This window comes from Talpa europaea (assembly GCF_964194135.1).
Source record: "Talpa europaea genome assembly, chromosome: 4".
Classification (NCBI taxonomy): Eukaryota; Metazoa; Chordata; class Mammalia; order Eulipotyphla; family Talpidae; genus Talpa; species Talpa europaea.
This window is the reverse complement of record NC_140070.1, coordinates 82,545,313-82,559,687: the sequence shown is the minus strand read 5'-3', so window position 1 is coordinate 82,559,687 and position 14,375 is coordinate 82,545,313. Positions and strand designations below refer to the sequence as shown.

Sequence of the window (14,375 nt, the reverse complement as noted above, 5' to 3'; positions counted from 1 at the left end):
CTGCTCCCCTCAGCAGTGTATTTCATCAGTCTGCCTGTTCTGTTCCCCACTCTGTCTCTGGTGAATCCTCTCACCCTCCCGCGCATCTGGCCTATACCCAGGTTCTTGTATAAAATAAATAAATTAAAAAAAAAATAAAGTGAGAGTACGTGTGGAGGGGGGTAATTTCAGGGTAGGTAACAATTTATACCTTAGTTGTCAGAGTATAGGTTAATCTCTATAGTAGATATAAGAGAAAGCCTTTCTGGGTAAATAAACAAACTAGAGCAGAATGCTTATGTGACATATACTGTTACTCTTTAGAAGGAATATAAATCACTTTTACCTTTTTACTTAACTAGATTTTGAACTAGTCTATAATATGGTAAACATATTATAGATAGCTGAACACAAACATAGAATTGCAGTTATTTGTATTTTAGAAGACATATTTAACCACTAAGTCCAAACAAGTCACGTGACTGCCCACTTGCCATAACAAGTGTTTTGTAAACTGAAAAATAGTAAATAAAGATGTAAAGAGCTTAATAGATAAGACTTCCGGCAAAGAGACTGATTAGGAGGCTGCTGTTATCAGTAACAAGGGAAGAAGAGGTGTTGAAAGAAGGTAAGATCTAGGGGAAAGAGATATAAATAGTATTAAGACAGCAGCATCGATAAGAAACAAAGTCAGAGACAAAAAGGAACCAAAACTTCTAAATTTGAGCTTAGGTAGGTATCTGAAAGAGATTCAAAAACATATTTAAGGGCCTCCCCCGTGGCGCAGTGGTTGAGTGCTGGGCTACGAAGCTGCCCGCAGCCTCTGCAGGGCAGGTTTGATCCCTAGCCACTTGCGAGGTTCCCACATGGCATGCAGACATCTCCTGCCACGCCCGCTGCTCCCCTCAGCAATGTATTTCCTCAATCTGTCTGTTCTGCTCCCTGCTCTGGCTCTGGTGAATTCTCTCACCCTCCTGCGCTTCTGACTGTACCAAGTGCTTGTATAAATAAATAAATAAATCTTTAAAAAAAAAAAAAAAACCAAACATTTAAAAAATATTTTAAAAAGAAATAAAAAATATTATATGTACACTGCAAACATTACCCATTTTAGAAAAATACACATGGGAAACGCATCAAAATCTTAGCAGTAGGGATGATAAAATGAATCATTTTCTAAGTGAAGAATGTGTACTTTTTTACATATGTTGTATATTTATTTATTTATTTTTAATAGAGGCATGTATTATTTATTTATTTATTTGTTTGTTTGTTTTGTTTATACAAGCACTGGGTGCAGTCAGAAGAGCGGGAGGGTGAGAGAATTCACTAGAGCCAGAGCGGGGAGCAGAGCAGGCAGAAGGACCGAAGTACACTGCTGAGGGGAGCAGCGGGCGGCAGGAGAGGTCTGTGCGCCATGTGGGACCCTCCTCCGGTGGCCGGGGAGCAGCCGGGGATCGAACCAGCGCCGCAGAGGCCATGGGCAACTTCGCAACCCAGCGCTCAACCGCTGCGCCACCGGGGAGGCCCTATGTTGTATATTTTTAAGCATATTTATTTCAAAAGGCAGTATAACTTTATCAATAAAAATTGTATGGTTGTAAAATTCCCTTAAACACTGGACAAATGGCAAAACAATTTTCATAAACATAGTCAACAATCCATAATTAATTCTCATGTCTTTGTGAGATCTCACTGACTGCGAGATTGTAATGATGAAGCAATTACCCCAGTGAAGAATTTTTTCTTCTATTCAGGAAACTCACTAGCTGAGAAAGGTGACAGAACTAAAAGCTATCTTGTTGACATTTATTTGACCACTCAGTAGTTACTGTAGTCCTTTACAAGTTATATGACCCTACCTCAGGGCTTTGCCAAATGTATCTATAGTACTCTCTAATCTGAAATGTCATTTTATTCTGATAACTTTACAATGATAATCCTAATTATAGAGTAACTCACCCCTGTCACCATCATTACCATAGGATTCCAAAGCTTCTTTCACCTGTTTTTTTTCAATATACTTCTCACCTAAAGTAAACTACAATTTTTTACATTTATTGTACATCTCATCTCCTAGAAAGCTCCTGATATCAGACATGAATCTTTATTGGTTTGTTCATAAATGCATCCCCATCACAAGATCAATGTCTCCCACATAGTGAATACTTACTAAATATTTGTTGAATTAATGTATGCATGCATGAATGAACATGAAATAATAAATGAGTATAAGGCTAAAAAAGGCATACACAACTATATTACCAATGAACACTTTACAGTAGTAGTATGCTATTTTTCACTTTCTTCTGGCTGTGCCCCAAATGACTGAAAGTTCAACATGTTTAAACTCAAATGTAAGGTTTTCTCTTATGAGACTTTCCCCTCAGACTTCTCTTGGCATTGTTCTCCTGATCTACCAGGTTTGGAACTTTATTCTCAACCAGGTCTTCCATTATCAATTATTTCTTACAAGTCACTAGTTTTCTGCTTAAATATCTGTAGAGACTAACACTATACCCATGGGATATGACCAAGCTCATTCTTCACATATATCTCTATTTTTTTTTAAAGATTTATTTCATTTATTTATGCAAGAATTTATAAATAAATTATACAAGAACTGGGGTGTAGGCCACAGGTGCGGGGGAGGTGAGAGGATTCACCAGAGACAGAGTGGGGAGCACAATAGACATATCTACTGAAATATACTAGAGGAGAGCAGTGGGCAAGACAGAGGTCTGCTGCACCATGTGGGTTAGCAACCTGGGCAGCGATCAAACTCTGCTGCAGTGGCTGGAGATAGCCAGCATCATCAGGGAGACCCCTGTATAAATTTCTATTAAAGTTTTCTTTCAGAATCAATAAAGGTGAGAGAATTGATTATGTAAATCAAATAGTTTCTCTACTGGTTAAAATGTATAAAAACCAAATAATATAAGCTCTCTCAACAGATGATGCAATAAAATTTTTACCTTTTATAATCAGAATTCCACTAGCTACTACTAAGGACCATTGAGAGAAATGTTCACTAGTTACCAAAGATTATTAAGAAATTCTGCTTACAATTTCTCATCTCATTATGTGATAGGCTGGTTGTTTTAATCCTTAATAATTAATCACAAAAGCAACAGAAAAGGGTCAAGAAGGTGACAGCACACATTCAGCTTACTCCAATGTTAAGAACAATTTTGAGTTTCATTTTACTATGTCTCATAGTTAGAGCACCACCTGGTGTTACAAAGCACAAACACTATGAGGGCAGATAGTGCAAAAAATTCCAGTTTTAAAGAAAATGTTTTGTACCTAGACAAACTGATATAAGCATATGACTACACTGATAAGACTGATCATATGCTTAATATGAAAACTGTAGAAATAGAACTTGTGAAATTAACATGGGGTAGAAAACCACACCATTTAAAATACTTGCAAATAGACCACTCTTCAAGTGAAAAAGAACAAAGGCAAAAAATTGATGGGGGCCTCCCTGGTGGCACAAGGGGTTAAGATGCAGCACTATGAAGCTAGCAGCAGCCATTGCAGCATGAGTTCAATTCCAGCCAGGGAGCTGACTCACATGGTGCAACAGACCTCTCCTGTCTCACTCACTGCTCTCCTCAGCAGTGTATTTCAGTACATCTGCCTGTTCTGCTCCCTACTCTGTCCTCTAGTGAATTCTCTCACCCCCTGCATCTCTGGCCTACACTCCAGTTCTAGTATGCATAAATAAATAAATCTTTAAAAAAAGCTAGTGACTTACTAAAAGAAGAAAAAATTGAAAAGCATCCTAGAACACTGTTTGTTAATAAATCATTTTAAAATACAAAATTTGATTAAAAAGTAAATTAAGTAGTTTATAATTATTAAACAGTCTCATTGTAAGACTTCTTCATAATGTAGCCTCTACACTTAACATCTACAGACATTATGACAAGGCCTCAGTATATTAACAACTCCCAACTCCCAGTTAATTACATACATTTTATTACCATGGAATGTAACAATTTCAGCTTAGTCTTTGTAATTTGGATAAATTTTCTTTTTGGCTAATGCTGTTGCCCCTATGTTCACAAGGACTCCATCAATACTTACACCAGTATAGGCTTGCCAGATATCCGTGGATGTCGTAACACTTCTGACATTGTCTCTTTAGTCTCTTCCATTCTCTCTTCATCACTAGAATCCACAACAAATATAACTCCATAGGATTCAGCATAGTAATTCTTCCAGATTCCTCGAATTCTTTTTCCACCTCCCAAATCAAAGATGGTAACTTCAAACTTTCCTTGTCTAAGGTCGATTTTGGAAAATCCAACAGTAGGAGCTACATCTTCAGGATGCTCTGTTTCAAATGATATAAAAGATCAGATTTTAAATTAATATTAACATTACAGCTTGAATGACCAAAAAAATGTATTCATCAGGCAGATGTTAGTATTAAAGAGAATGTTTACTATTTACTTACACAATAGGCATTACATCTAAACACGCTGGTTTGAGGGGAGGGTAGATACTATAAAATATCCAATTACAATTTTTACTTTATGAATTTCTGGGGTTTTGTCTGTTTTTACTGCTATAACTTCAGCACTTAAAATAATACTTATCATACCATAGGTACTTAGTAAGTATCTGTAGAAGGAAAAATGAATGAACTTTTGCCTTTTTTCTTTAAGATTTATTTATTTATTTATGCATACATGAACTGGGGTACAGGCCAGAGGTGTGGGGGGGTGAGAGGATTCACCAGAGACAGAGTAGGGAACAGAACAGGCAGACTGACCCAAGGACACTGCTGAGGGGAGCAGCGGGCGAGTCAGGAGAGGTCTGCTGTGCCTGAACTTTTGCCTTTAAAGCTATTTATTCTTCAAATTACAAACAATAAAAAATTCAAGCCTTCAACACTGCAGACATCCCCAGAAACTGTTATAACTTTACAACTGTTATAAAGAAAAACTTGGAACACTGAAAGAATAGATGAGTTTAGAAAAACCAAAGAATGGGAGATGTTATAAAGTATAGGATAACTCTTTTAGCTAAATTAAAGCTACAGCTGGAATATAAGACTGTTGAGAGTAGTTTGCAAACATAATGAGTATATTTTACTATTTCTACAGGAAAGACGTTTTAGATCTGCCAGTAAATATAAAATTGATTTATTTTTTAACCTCTGTATATGAAAACACTAAGAAGGTACAGAATACATACCTGTACCTCTTCCTTCCCAGTCAAAATGCCTATGTAGCAGTGGGCCACCTTAGACCATACAGGTCGGGGAAAACACAGGGATGGCAAAGCAAATGGGAGAAGGAACTTGAGTCCCTAATACCATAGAGCTTCTATGACAGCCATAAACTACTTTTTTGCCTGCGTATTTGAGAAATAAACTTCTACCTTGCCAAGCTATTGTTATTTCGGATCTGTTAGAGCAAATGAACCTTTATTCAACTAACGCAATCACTTTGATAGCTATAAAGAAGAGAAGTTGATTGAAAGAAGCGAAATGCACAGTAAGAAAACTATTCATAGATTAGGAAACTAAAATAACATTATAGAATAAAGACATTCAGGGTTTGAATTTGGACAATGGTAATCAATACATTTAGAGGGGAAAGAGACATATCTCCAAAATAAAGCAAATGCCAAGTGAGGGTGGGGGAGACAGAGACAGAGAAAAAGAGATAGAGGGATAGAGATAAAGATAGAGAGATGAGATAAGATGAGATGAGATGAGATGAGATGAGATGAGATGAGATGAGATGAGATGAGATGAGTGAGTCAGAAATAAGCTGAAGAGTGGAAGTTAAGAAAGAAATGTTTTAACAAGGGTGTCTTAAGGTATGGTATGAACTGAGACATCAAAATGAGTACTACTACCCTTAGGGAATAGAAAAGGACTACAAAGGTAGAAAGACAGCTAAATGACAATTAAGAATTATATAAGTAAGTATAAGTAAGAGTAGCCCAGAACAGAGTACATAGTCATTTCTACTGATGGTGGTGGTTATGGGTAAGGGCAACAGCAGAAAATACTTCATAAAGACGATGTGGCAAAAATATCTTTAAAATTAAATACTTATCATCTCTAGTAAGATAAATGGTAACTCTATAAAGAAAAATACAAAGGCATGAAAAAGACTTAATTTGTGAAACTTCATATAGTTTTATACAAATGAAACTAAAAAAAATCAAGGTAAGAAATCAGTCACAGGAGTAGACTAAAGAATAAATATGAGATGAAGAACAGAAACAGAGCCAGTGGGGTGCTCATGTTAGGGGGAAGTGATGTCCTGAGTTAATCCCATACAGGCTTTGTGGACTCCACCCCCACTCCAGACTAAAACCATCAGGACATTGGGGAAGACAAATCCCATCACCACCAAGGGGAGGGTGGCTGGGACCTGAGGGTGGAGTTGGGCAGCCAGGTTGGATATAAAAAACCAAACACGTGGGCCTAGGGCTCTCTCTGGCTCGCGATCGCTCGCCTCCCGGCTTCACCGCTCCTGGCTGGCGGCCAGCTCTCAGAGCGCCATTTTGGGGTTCCAGATCGGCGGATCGGGTAGGACTCATTTAAAACTTTGTCTCCCGCTTTTCTCCCAGAGCTGTATATTTCCTCATTTCCCCTTCCCTTGTAAATAAACCTTTTATTAACCTTTCACGTGTGCCTGCAGTAGAGCATTGATAAGTCCTTTTAAGCGCGCGGGTGAGGACCCACAGTCAGGCACCCCGTTTTGTATCGGGGTTGCTTTACAACAGTTTGGCGCCCAGCGTGGTTTCCAAGTTACACCCGCGGTTGACCAGCCCAAAGTAACATTCCTTGCGTTGGTCACCATAAGCGCACTAGTTCTGCAGGACTAGCAGTATAATATTTGTCTCTAGTCCTGAAAAGTCTGTTTTTTTTTTTCCCTGTGCGTACAGCCCTTGTGGGTGTGTTTTGACTCAAATATGGCCTCAACCATGAGCCTATACAGCTCTACAACACTCAAAGTGAGGGGAGCTTTGACTTTTTGATCTTGAAGTGATACCTTGAAAGTTGTCTGGAATGAGAAAAAGGAACTAATGGACATGTAGATCTAGAAGATAGAAGAGAAAGGGCCCCAGGGAAAGAGACTATTCTAAGTCCATGCAACAAATCATATGGTCTGATAACAGGTTCTGAGCTGTCTGTTTCCTGAATGTAATGTTTTGAAGGGATGGAAAAAGGAAGGGCATTATGATAAGGAGTCAAGGTCTGCAGATCAAATCTGGCTCACTGTCTGTTATATATGGCACACACCAAGAACATGTTTTACATTTTTAAATTGCAAAAAGATCAAAATAATATTATTTTATAACACAAAATTAAAACTTTAGTATTCATAAATAAAGTTTCAATGCAAGCCCATCATGCTCATTTGTTTAGTCTGGCCATTTTCTACTCTGCAGGAGGCGTATATTGGGGATAGAGACTGTATGGATTCTCAAAGCCTGAAATAATTACTATCTGGCTCTTTTAGAAAAAGTTTAGAGGATTACAGTGAGTTTTGACAATTAGACTTTAGAAGTAATCATAGAGAATAATACACAATTTATATCCAATATTACATAGCAGAATTGAGAGTGACAAGATAATTTCCAATAGCAAGTTTTATAGGATGCTAATTTTCTTTCATGAAATTCCATAAGTAAAAGCCCCCTGACTATTTGATATGCATGATATCCTGTTTCAACATCCATTTTCAGGAACAAATAGATGTCAGGTTTTCTCCCTTAAGATGACTAGTAGGTGCTGCATCTTCCCGGTATGTAACAAATCACTAACAGATACTGCTATATTGGAATACAAAACATCAAATTAACACTGAATACGAGCAAATGAGATATCATATAAAATACCTAGCACCCTTTAACAAAATAGTGATTCAATCTTTAACGTAACTGTAAAACTGACATCTATAGGAGAAAAAAAGTCAAGAGACACAAAGAATGCTGTGCTGACCAACTATATTTCTACCACCCTTTTATTAAGGTGTAGCCATGTGACTGAAATCAGACCAAAAGATAGAATGTAAGTAGCAGATGTGTATCGTTTGGGGAGGTAGTGTGTGTGGGGGGGGGAGGGAGAGGATGTCATTTTTTTTTAACTTTTTCCCTTCCTATTGTCTAGAAGAAAGATGTGTCCCTTTTAGTGTATCATAGATGTCAAAGAGCCTCTGCAACTGCATTTAGTCAAATCTGAAAAATGATAATAAGCAGGGATCATTAAGGCAGCGTCTTTTCATCATATTAGTCATAAGTATACTAAGAAATAAAGTAATGGAGTGCACACTATCTGCACCCAGTGAATATATAAGAGTATAAATTATTCAAAATAACTTAGTAATTAATGTTTCTAGCTTACCTCCTTGGATTCCCTTTGCTGTTGCCGTTTTACCAGCATTATCAAGTCCCACCATCACGAGAGTCACCTTTCTTAAAATAATAAAAATTGAAAATCATTTTTCTAAGTTAATTCTGTATTAGAGAAAAATAAAAGCAAATTCAAATCTTTTTACATTTACTCTATATTAAGTACCACCATATAGTAGCAAACCAACATCCACAATCCCTTGTGCCCATAAACCTCAGAGCCCAGAAACAAAACAGACTTAGAGAGGCAATTTTGTGTGATGACTGCTGTTGTAAAGGGGACGCACGAGCAGCCATGTAAGGATATAGTAAGTCGTGTGTCTAGAAGTCAGGGAAAACAACACTCCAAATAAACACAGCAAATATACTGGGCAGCAGTTCCCTGGAACATCATGGAATACAAACCCCTTATGAGCAAAAGCAAAAAAATCTCAAATCTACCTTTCAAGGAAAATAGTGCCTGATTTGCAACTACAAAGGCAGCATCTTATGCCCGCCACCGAGTCTTGTCAAAATTTCAGTTTAAAAAAAAAAAAAAAAAACTTCCAAAAATTATTATGCATTTTAAAATACTGCCCTTGAAGCCAGAGCTCCATTTTACCTTAAAGATGTTCGTAATATTCTTAGTAGGATATTAGGTACAAAGAATAGTTCTTCAAACTCAAAATCACTTTGGAAAATTACAATCATGGTGAGACTGGCACAAAATGGTCTCTTTGGATTTCTATTTCTACCTTGACTACCCTTGCAAGTAGTTAATTTAAGGTCATTATATCATACATTTAAAACACTGCCTTAAATGAATATGAGGTTAAAGTAATGAATAAACATTAGCAGTACAAATAAAAATCATAGCATGAATTATTGCAATGCCTGATAACAAAGCATTACATTTACATTTTCAGAACAGAATGTATTCAAAAGATTAACATTCATCTACCAAACTCAAAATTCCATGTAACTCTTTTAATAATGAAGATATGCAATAATCTAAAACAAATGTTAAGATTAAAATGTTAAAAAAATTAAATTAAAATGTTATTATGACTTTCCAAATTATGGGAAATCATCACTGGCTGTAGTGCTATATGACAACAAAAAGACAAAAGAATATGTCTTTTAATCTTATTATTGATCAAATACATTAGTCCCTCAATTGAATAAATAATACACAGTATTCTTAGGCTTATATTATCTAAAAAAAAGTTGACACTAGAAATAACAATCATTTACTCAGACAGTAATTCAATAAAGGTACATTCAGCATTATGCATTATGGACCCGAAAATGCCCAGAACATGGTTTCTATCCCAAAGTGCTGATCCTCTAAGGAATGTGATGAAAGCATTAGCAAATAGTAATACAATGTGACATTATGACAGTTTAAAATGCTCATCTAGATACACAAGATGCTAAAGTGATACAGAGCAGAGACATCATCCAGTCTAGAAATAGGGAAGGTCAAGAAAGTTTCTTACAAAAGGTGATGATGCCTCGGCTAAGTTCTTAAAGTGGAGGTTTGCCAAGCAAGGGAAAAGAGAGGATGAAGAGATTCCAGACTGAGAATAGTCCATGAGAAAAGACACCAACGTTGACCAGCTAAACCCAGGGGTTAAGAATATACCTTAGGAGGGCCTCCCCGGTGGCGCAGCGGTTGAGCGCTGGGTTGCGAAGCTGCCCGCAGCCTCTGCAGCGCCGGTTCGATCCCCGGCTGCTAGAGGGTCCCACATGGCGCGCAGACCTCTCCTGCCGCCCGCTGCTCCCCTGAGCAGTGTACCTTGGTCCCTCTGCCTGCTCTGCTCCCTGCTCTGGTGAATTCTCTCACCCTCCCGCACTTCTGACTGTACCCAGTGCATGTATAACCAACCAACCAAACAAACAAATAAATAAATAAAGCATGCCTCTATTAAAAAAAAAAATATATATATATATATATATATATATATATATATACCTTAGGAGAGTAGCCTTAAACACAAGCAAAACACAATTGTTAGACTCACCTAAAATCACAACTCAAAATGACCATGCATTGAGCCTAAAGGGAGCTTAACAGACTTCTACTTAAGGAACCAGTATTATCAAATAGCTGATAGATAAAGTGGACCTTCCCAGAAGTTAATAGTGATGGTTTCATTCTTATTACAGTTATCTCTGAATTGTTAATTATATATCAAACTTTCTAGGCTGAGATGAAAGTGTAAGTAACGTAATAGGGCTTCTGAACACTCTGATATAGAGCCACAACTTAGCCTTAGAGATAGCCAAGTCCCAGATTTGCCATTTCCAAGCTATATGATCTGGGACACACTACTTTTCTCAGAATTTTATCAATAAAGTGGGATAATAAATATATCCATCCCATAGGATGTGATAAATAAGACAATGCGAGTAATGAGCAGAATGTCTGTGGCACACAGTAAGTGTTCAACCCATAGCAATTCTTGAAGCATAAAATTCAAGACAGGGTGTCCACATGTTGAGACCAGAGGGACAGGTGAGGACCAGATTACTGAGGAGTATTTAGTAGGTTTTACACATGCAGAAAGGGTGCTCATCTCACTGCTGAAGTCTGAAGCTGGAGGAGAAACCTGGACTGGTTTTATGAGATATATACATGGTAGTTATAACTGAGAACAGATGAAAGAACCCAGAGAGAACAAAGGCAGAGGAGCTGGGGACAGGGGAGTATGGCACCCTGAGAACCTCTAAAAGAGTATTTAAAATTGTGGTCAGAAAGAAACGAGACAAAAGAAATGGCAAGACTAGGAAGAGTTTCCAGAAGGTGAACACATGAATAATAACAAATAGGCAAAGTTTTGTAAAAGAAAAATGATCTCTTTGTAATAGCCTCAAATTAAGTACCTCAGAAATAAATGCTTTCCACCTTTCCCAAACATTGCAATAACCAATGATTTGAAATTATAGTGTATCTTGATAGTTCAAAGCTATTTCACCCTATCATTTTATCTTCATACAGTCCTGGCAAGCAAAGCAGGTACAAGTTACCCAAGGTTACAGTGTAATAAGAAGCTGTCAACAGCAGCTTTCATGTGAAATTTAAATGCAATGGTTGAAAGCATAATAATTACTACCAATATTATTATTATTATTATGATTATTATTTTACCGAGTAATTTGAACCATTTTGATTATCCTAAAATTTACTCATATTTGTATATACACAGAAATACATATTGGATAGCCAAGTAATGTGACTCATTTTCATTCATACATTTTGGAATTTTTTCCCCAAGACTTAAATTTGTTACAATCATAACCTGGTTCTAACAGAAAGTGGATTTACCTAGTAACAGGTAGATTGACGAAGGTCCTAAATTGCATGCTGTTAACCAAGTCTAACTATGATGTTGATGAAAATCAAATCATGGTATTTTTCTGCCTTAAATCTTTAAACAGAATCAAGTCCAGGGCCTTCCTGGAGGCGCAGGGGTTAAAGACAGCGCTATCAAGCTATGGCCAGCCACTGCAGTCTGAGTTCCATCCCTGGCCAGGGAGCAAGCCACATGGCACAACAGACCTCTCCTGCCTAGCCCACTGCTCCCCTCAGCAGTGTGTTTCAGTAGATCTATCTGTTCTGCTCCCCATTCTTTCTGGTGAATCTTCTCACCACCCCCCACTCCACACCTCTGGCCTACAACACAGTTCTTGTATGCATAAATAAATATTTAAAAGAGAAAAAAAAGAATCAAGTCCAAACTCTAGAGCATGCCCTTCTGCCACTCCCCAGCAGGTCTCCAAGGCCAGGGATTCCCCCAGTCCTTCTTGACAGTATCTACTGCCACAGACTAACTTTATCAAATAACTTTTCAAACAGTCTCCTCTGCTAGAGCTAGTCTTAACAAAGGGTATAGTGCCAAGATCAAGAGTACTGGGCACACGGTGGGCATACTTACTGCTTGAAACAACATGAATCTATTTTCTGATTCCCCCATTTGCTGAGTAAATATAAAGGCAAGACAATAGTGTCATGGATTTAATGTAAACAAATCTTAAAGTGACTACAATACTAAATAATGCAACTAAAATCATCTATACTTTTACAGCAAACTGGCTTAAGTTTCCTGAAAAAGTTTACATGCTCAGGGTTTCAGTATAATATTAACAATGAGAACGATTTTAAAATTTCAATTTTTTAGTCACTCCTCAAACATCAAAATCAATACAAAGCTGAAGCCAGAAATCACAGAGAAAACTTCTGGAATACAAGAATAAGCCTAAAGTTGTATCCCCAAATTAATTATTCAGTATTAGCAAAAACACAATTGAAATTCATCAGAAAATTAAAAGAAATGCAAGATAGAGCAGAGACATAAGAACTAGCCTTGAAAAAGAAAAGGAATCCTTCATCCATGGACAACAGAAGGAAAAGGTATGATATCAATATTGGTAAGTATAAAATGTATTGAGGAGGATAATTTACTAACTGGCACTTACCTTGTAGGAGCAGAAGTACCACTGACTGAGTACTATGAGCCTAGCATCAAACACTTACATAAATGTTCTCTTTCAAAATGCTATAAGATAGAAATTATGCACCCCTACGAAGAAGAAAAGTGCCCAAATGCCTAGGATTCAGATTCAAATCCATTTGACTCCAAAATACTATATTGAGAAATAATTCTGAGTTAAAAAAAAAAAGAAAGAAAGAAAAGTAGGGACTAAGAGAGCCAAAGGTCTATTTTACATATTTACCTCAGGATCTCATATTACCTTTTAAACAGATATACAAATTCATGTCAAAAATATAAGCAATGTAATACTGCAGTTTGTAACTGACACCACTTAATCATTAACCAAGTGATCAAGGTTTAACATAACCGATAATAAGGCCTATTAACATCTCAGACCCTTTGATATGCTATACTGGGAAGGATATGTCATCTCTGTGGCATTATTCAACCCAATAACCAAACAACACCTTTATGGAATGAAAAGAAAACATCAGACAACCACATTCACAGGTACTCTACAAAACTGACAAGTACTCTTCAAAGTCTATGAGAGATAAGACTAAGGAAGTGTTAGAGACTGAAGGAGACCAAAGAGACATGACAAATGCAATGGGGGATCCTCAATTAGATGCCAGATCAAAAAAAAAAAACACGGATATTAGTCAAAAAACTAAAAACTAATGAACTCAGAATAAAGTCTATAGTTTAAAGTATTGCACAAAAGCTAATTTTTAGCTTTGCTTTTTGTACTGTGATCTCAAAATACAAAGTTTAAAAAACAATACTATACTTCATTGGCAAGCCACATACCTGTGAATATGGTATATGCTCTATTAAAGATTAATTTACACATATAAAAAACAGCATATATGGTTCAAACACTGGCTGTTTGCTGAATTTCCTAGCTTCTGGTCCTGACTCTTGACCTGAACACTTCATCTTTCACTCTTCTTGTCCTTACCACACATTCTGTCTGAGTAGTGTACCTAATCCCTGATCCTGATTTCTAGAATAATATGCTCAGAGGGAGAGCATCTAAGTGAAGACACAAGAGTAAATCCAAAGGATGCAGGATGTAGTAGGTAAGTCAGCAAAGTAACCTCAGAACCACAGTATATTAATAATCATCTTTCTCTTACAAGTCTCACATTTGCAAGCGTATCATAAAACACAAATATGAAGAGAAATTGCATTAAGAAGCAGGACGGCCTACATCTTTAAAAATTCTACAGAAAGGATAAAAATATTTTTTGAAAAAATACATCAAAACCCACAAGTTTTATATATATATTTAAAAATCACCTTGCTCACTTCTGATTTATTCCAGTAAACAGAACTATGTACTAATATTGTTTACTTCACGATTATTCTAAAAGGTGACCAAACTATAGTATATACATTTTACAATATATGATATTTTGCAAATATTTATTCATTCACTATTATGAACCAGGTGTTTTACAAGGGTATTTAAAAGATAGGTCCAATTCAACTTGTTCTCAAGTTTTCTGACAATATTAAAGATATTTT

The 14,375-nt window shown here is 36.8% G+C and overlaps 1 protein-coding gene across 3 annotated transcripts in view; it reads right to left on the bottom strand.

The window, feature by feature from the left end:
• ARL13B (ARF like GTPase 13B) overlaps window positions 1-14,375 on the bottom strand; it is a gene marked incomplete at both ends in the record, with an annotated part of 50,117 nt that overhangs the window by 34,506 nt on the left and 1,236 nt on the right. For 2 of the 3 annotated variants that reach the window (XM_084231285.1, XM_084231286.1), the window contains 2 exons: window positions 4,075-4,324; window positions 8,363-8,433. The exons of the other annotated variant lie outside the window; for it this stretch is intronic. In XM_084231285.1, the coding sequence (XP_084087411.1) occupies window positions 4,075-4,324; window positions 8,363-8,433 (321 nt within the window). The remainder of the gene's footprint in view (window positions 1-4,074; window positions 4,325-8,362; window positions 8,434-14,375) is intronic. 3 annotated transcript variants of the gene reach the window in all.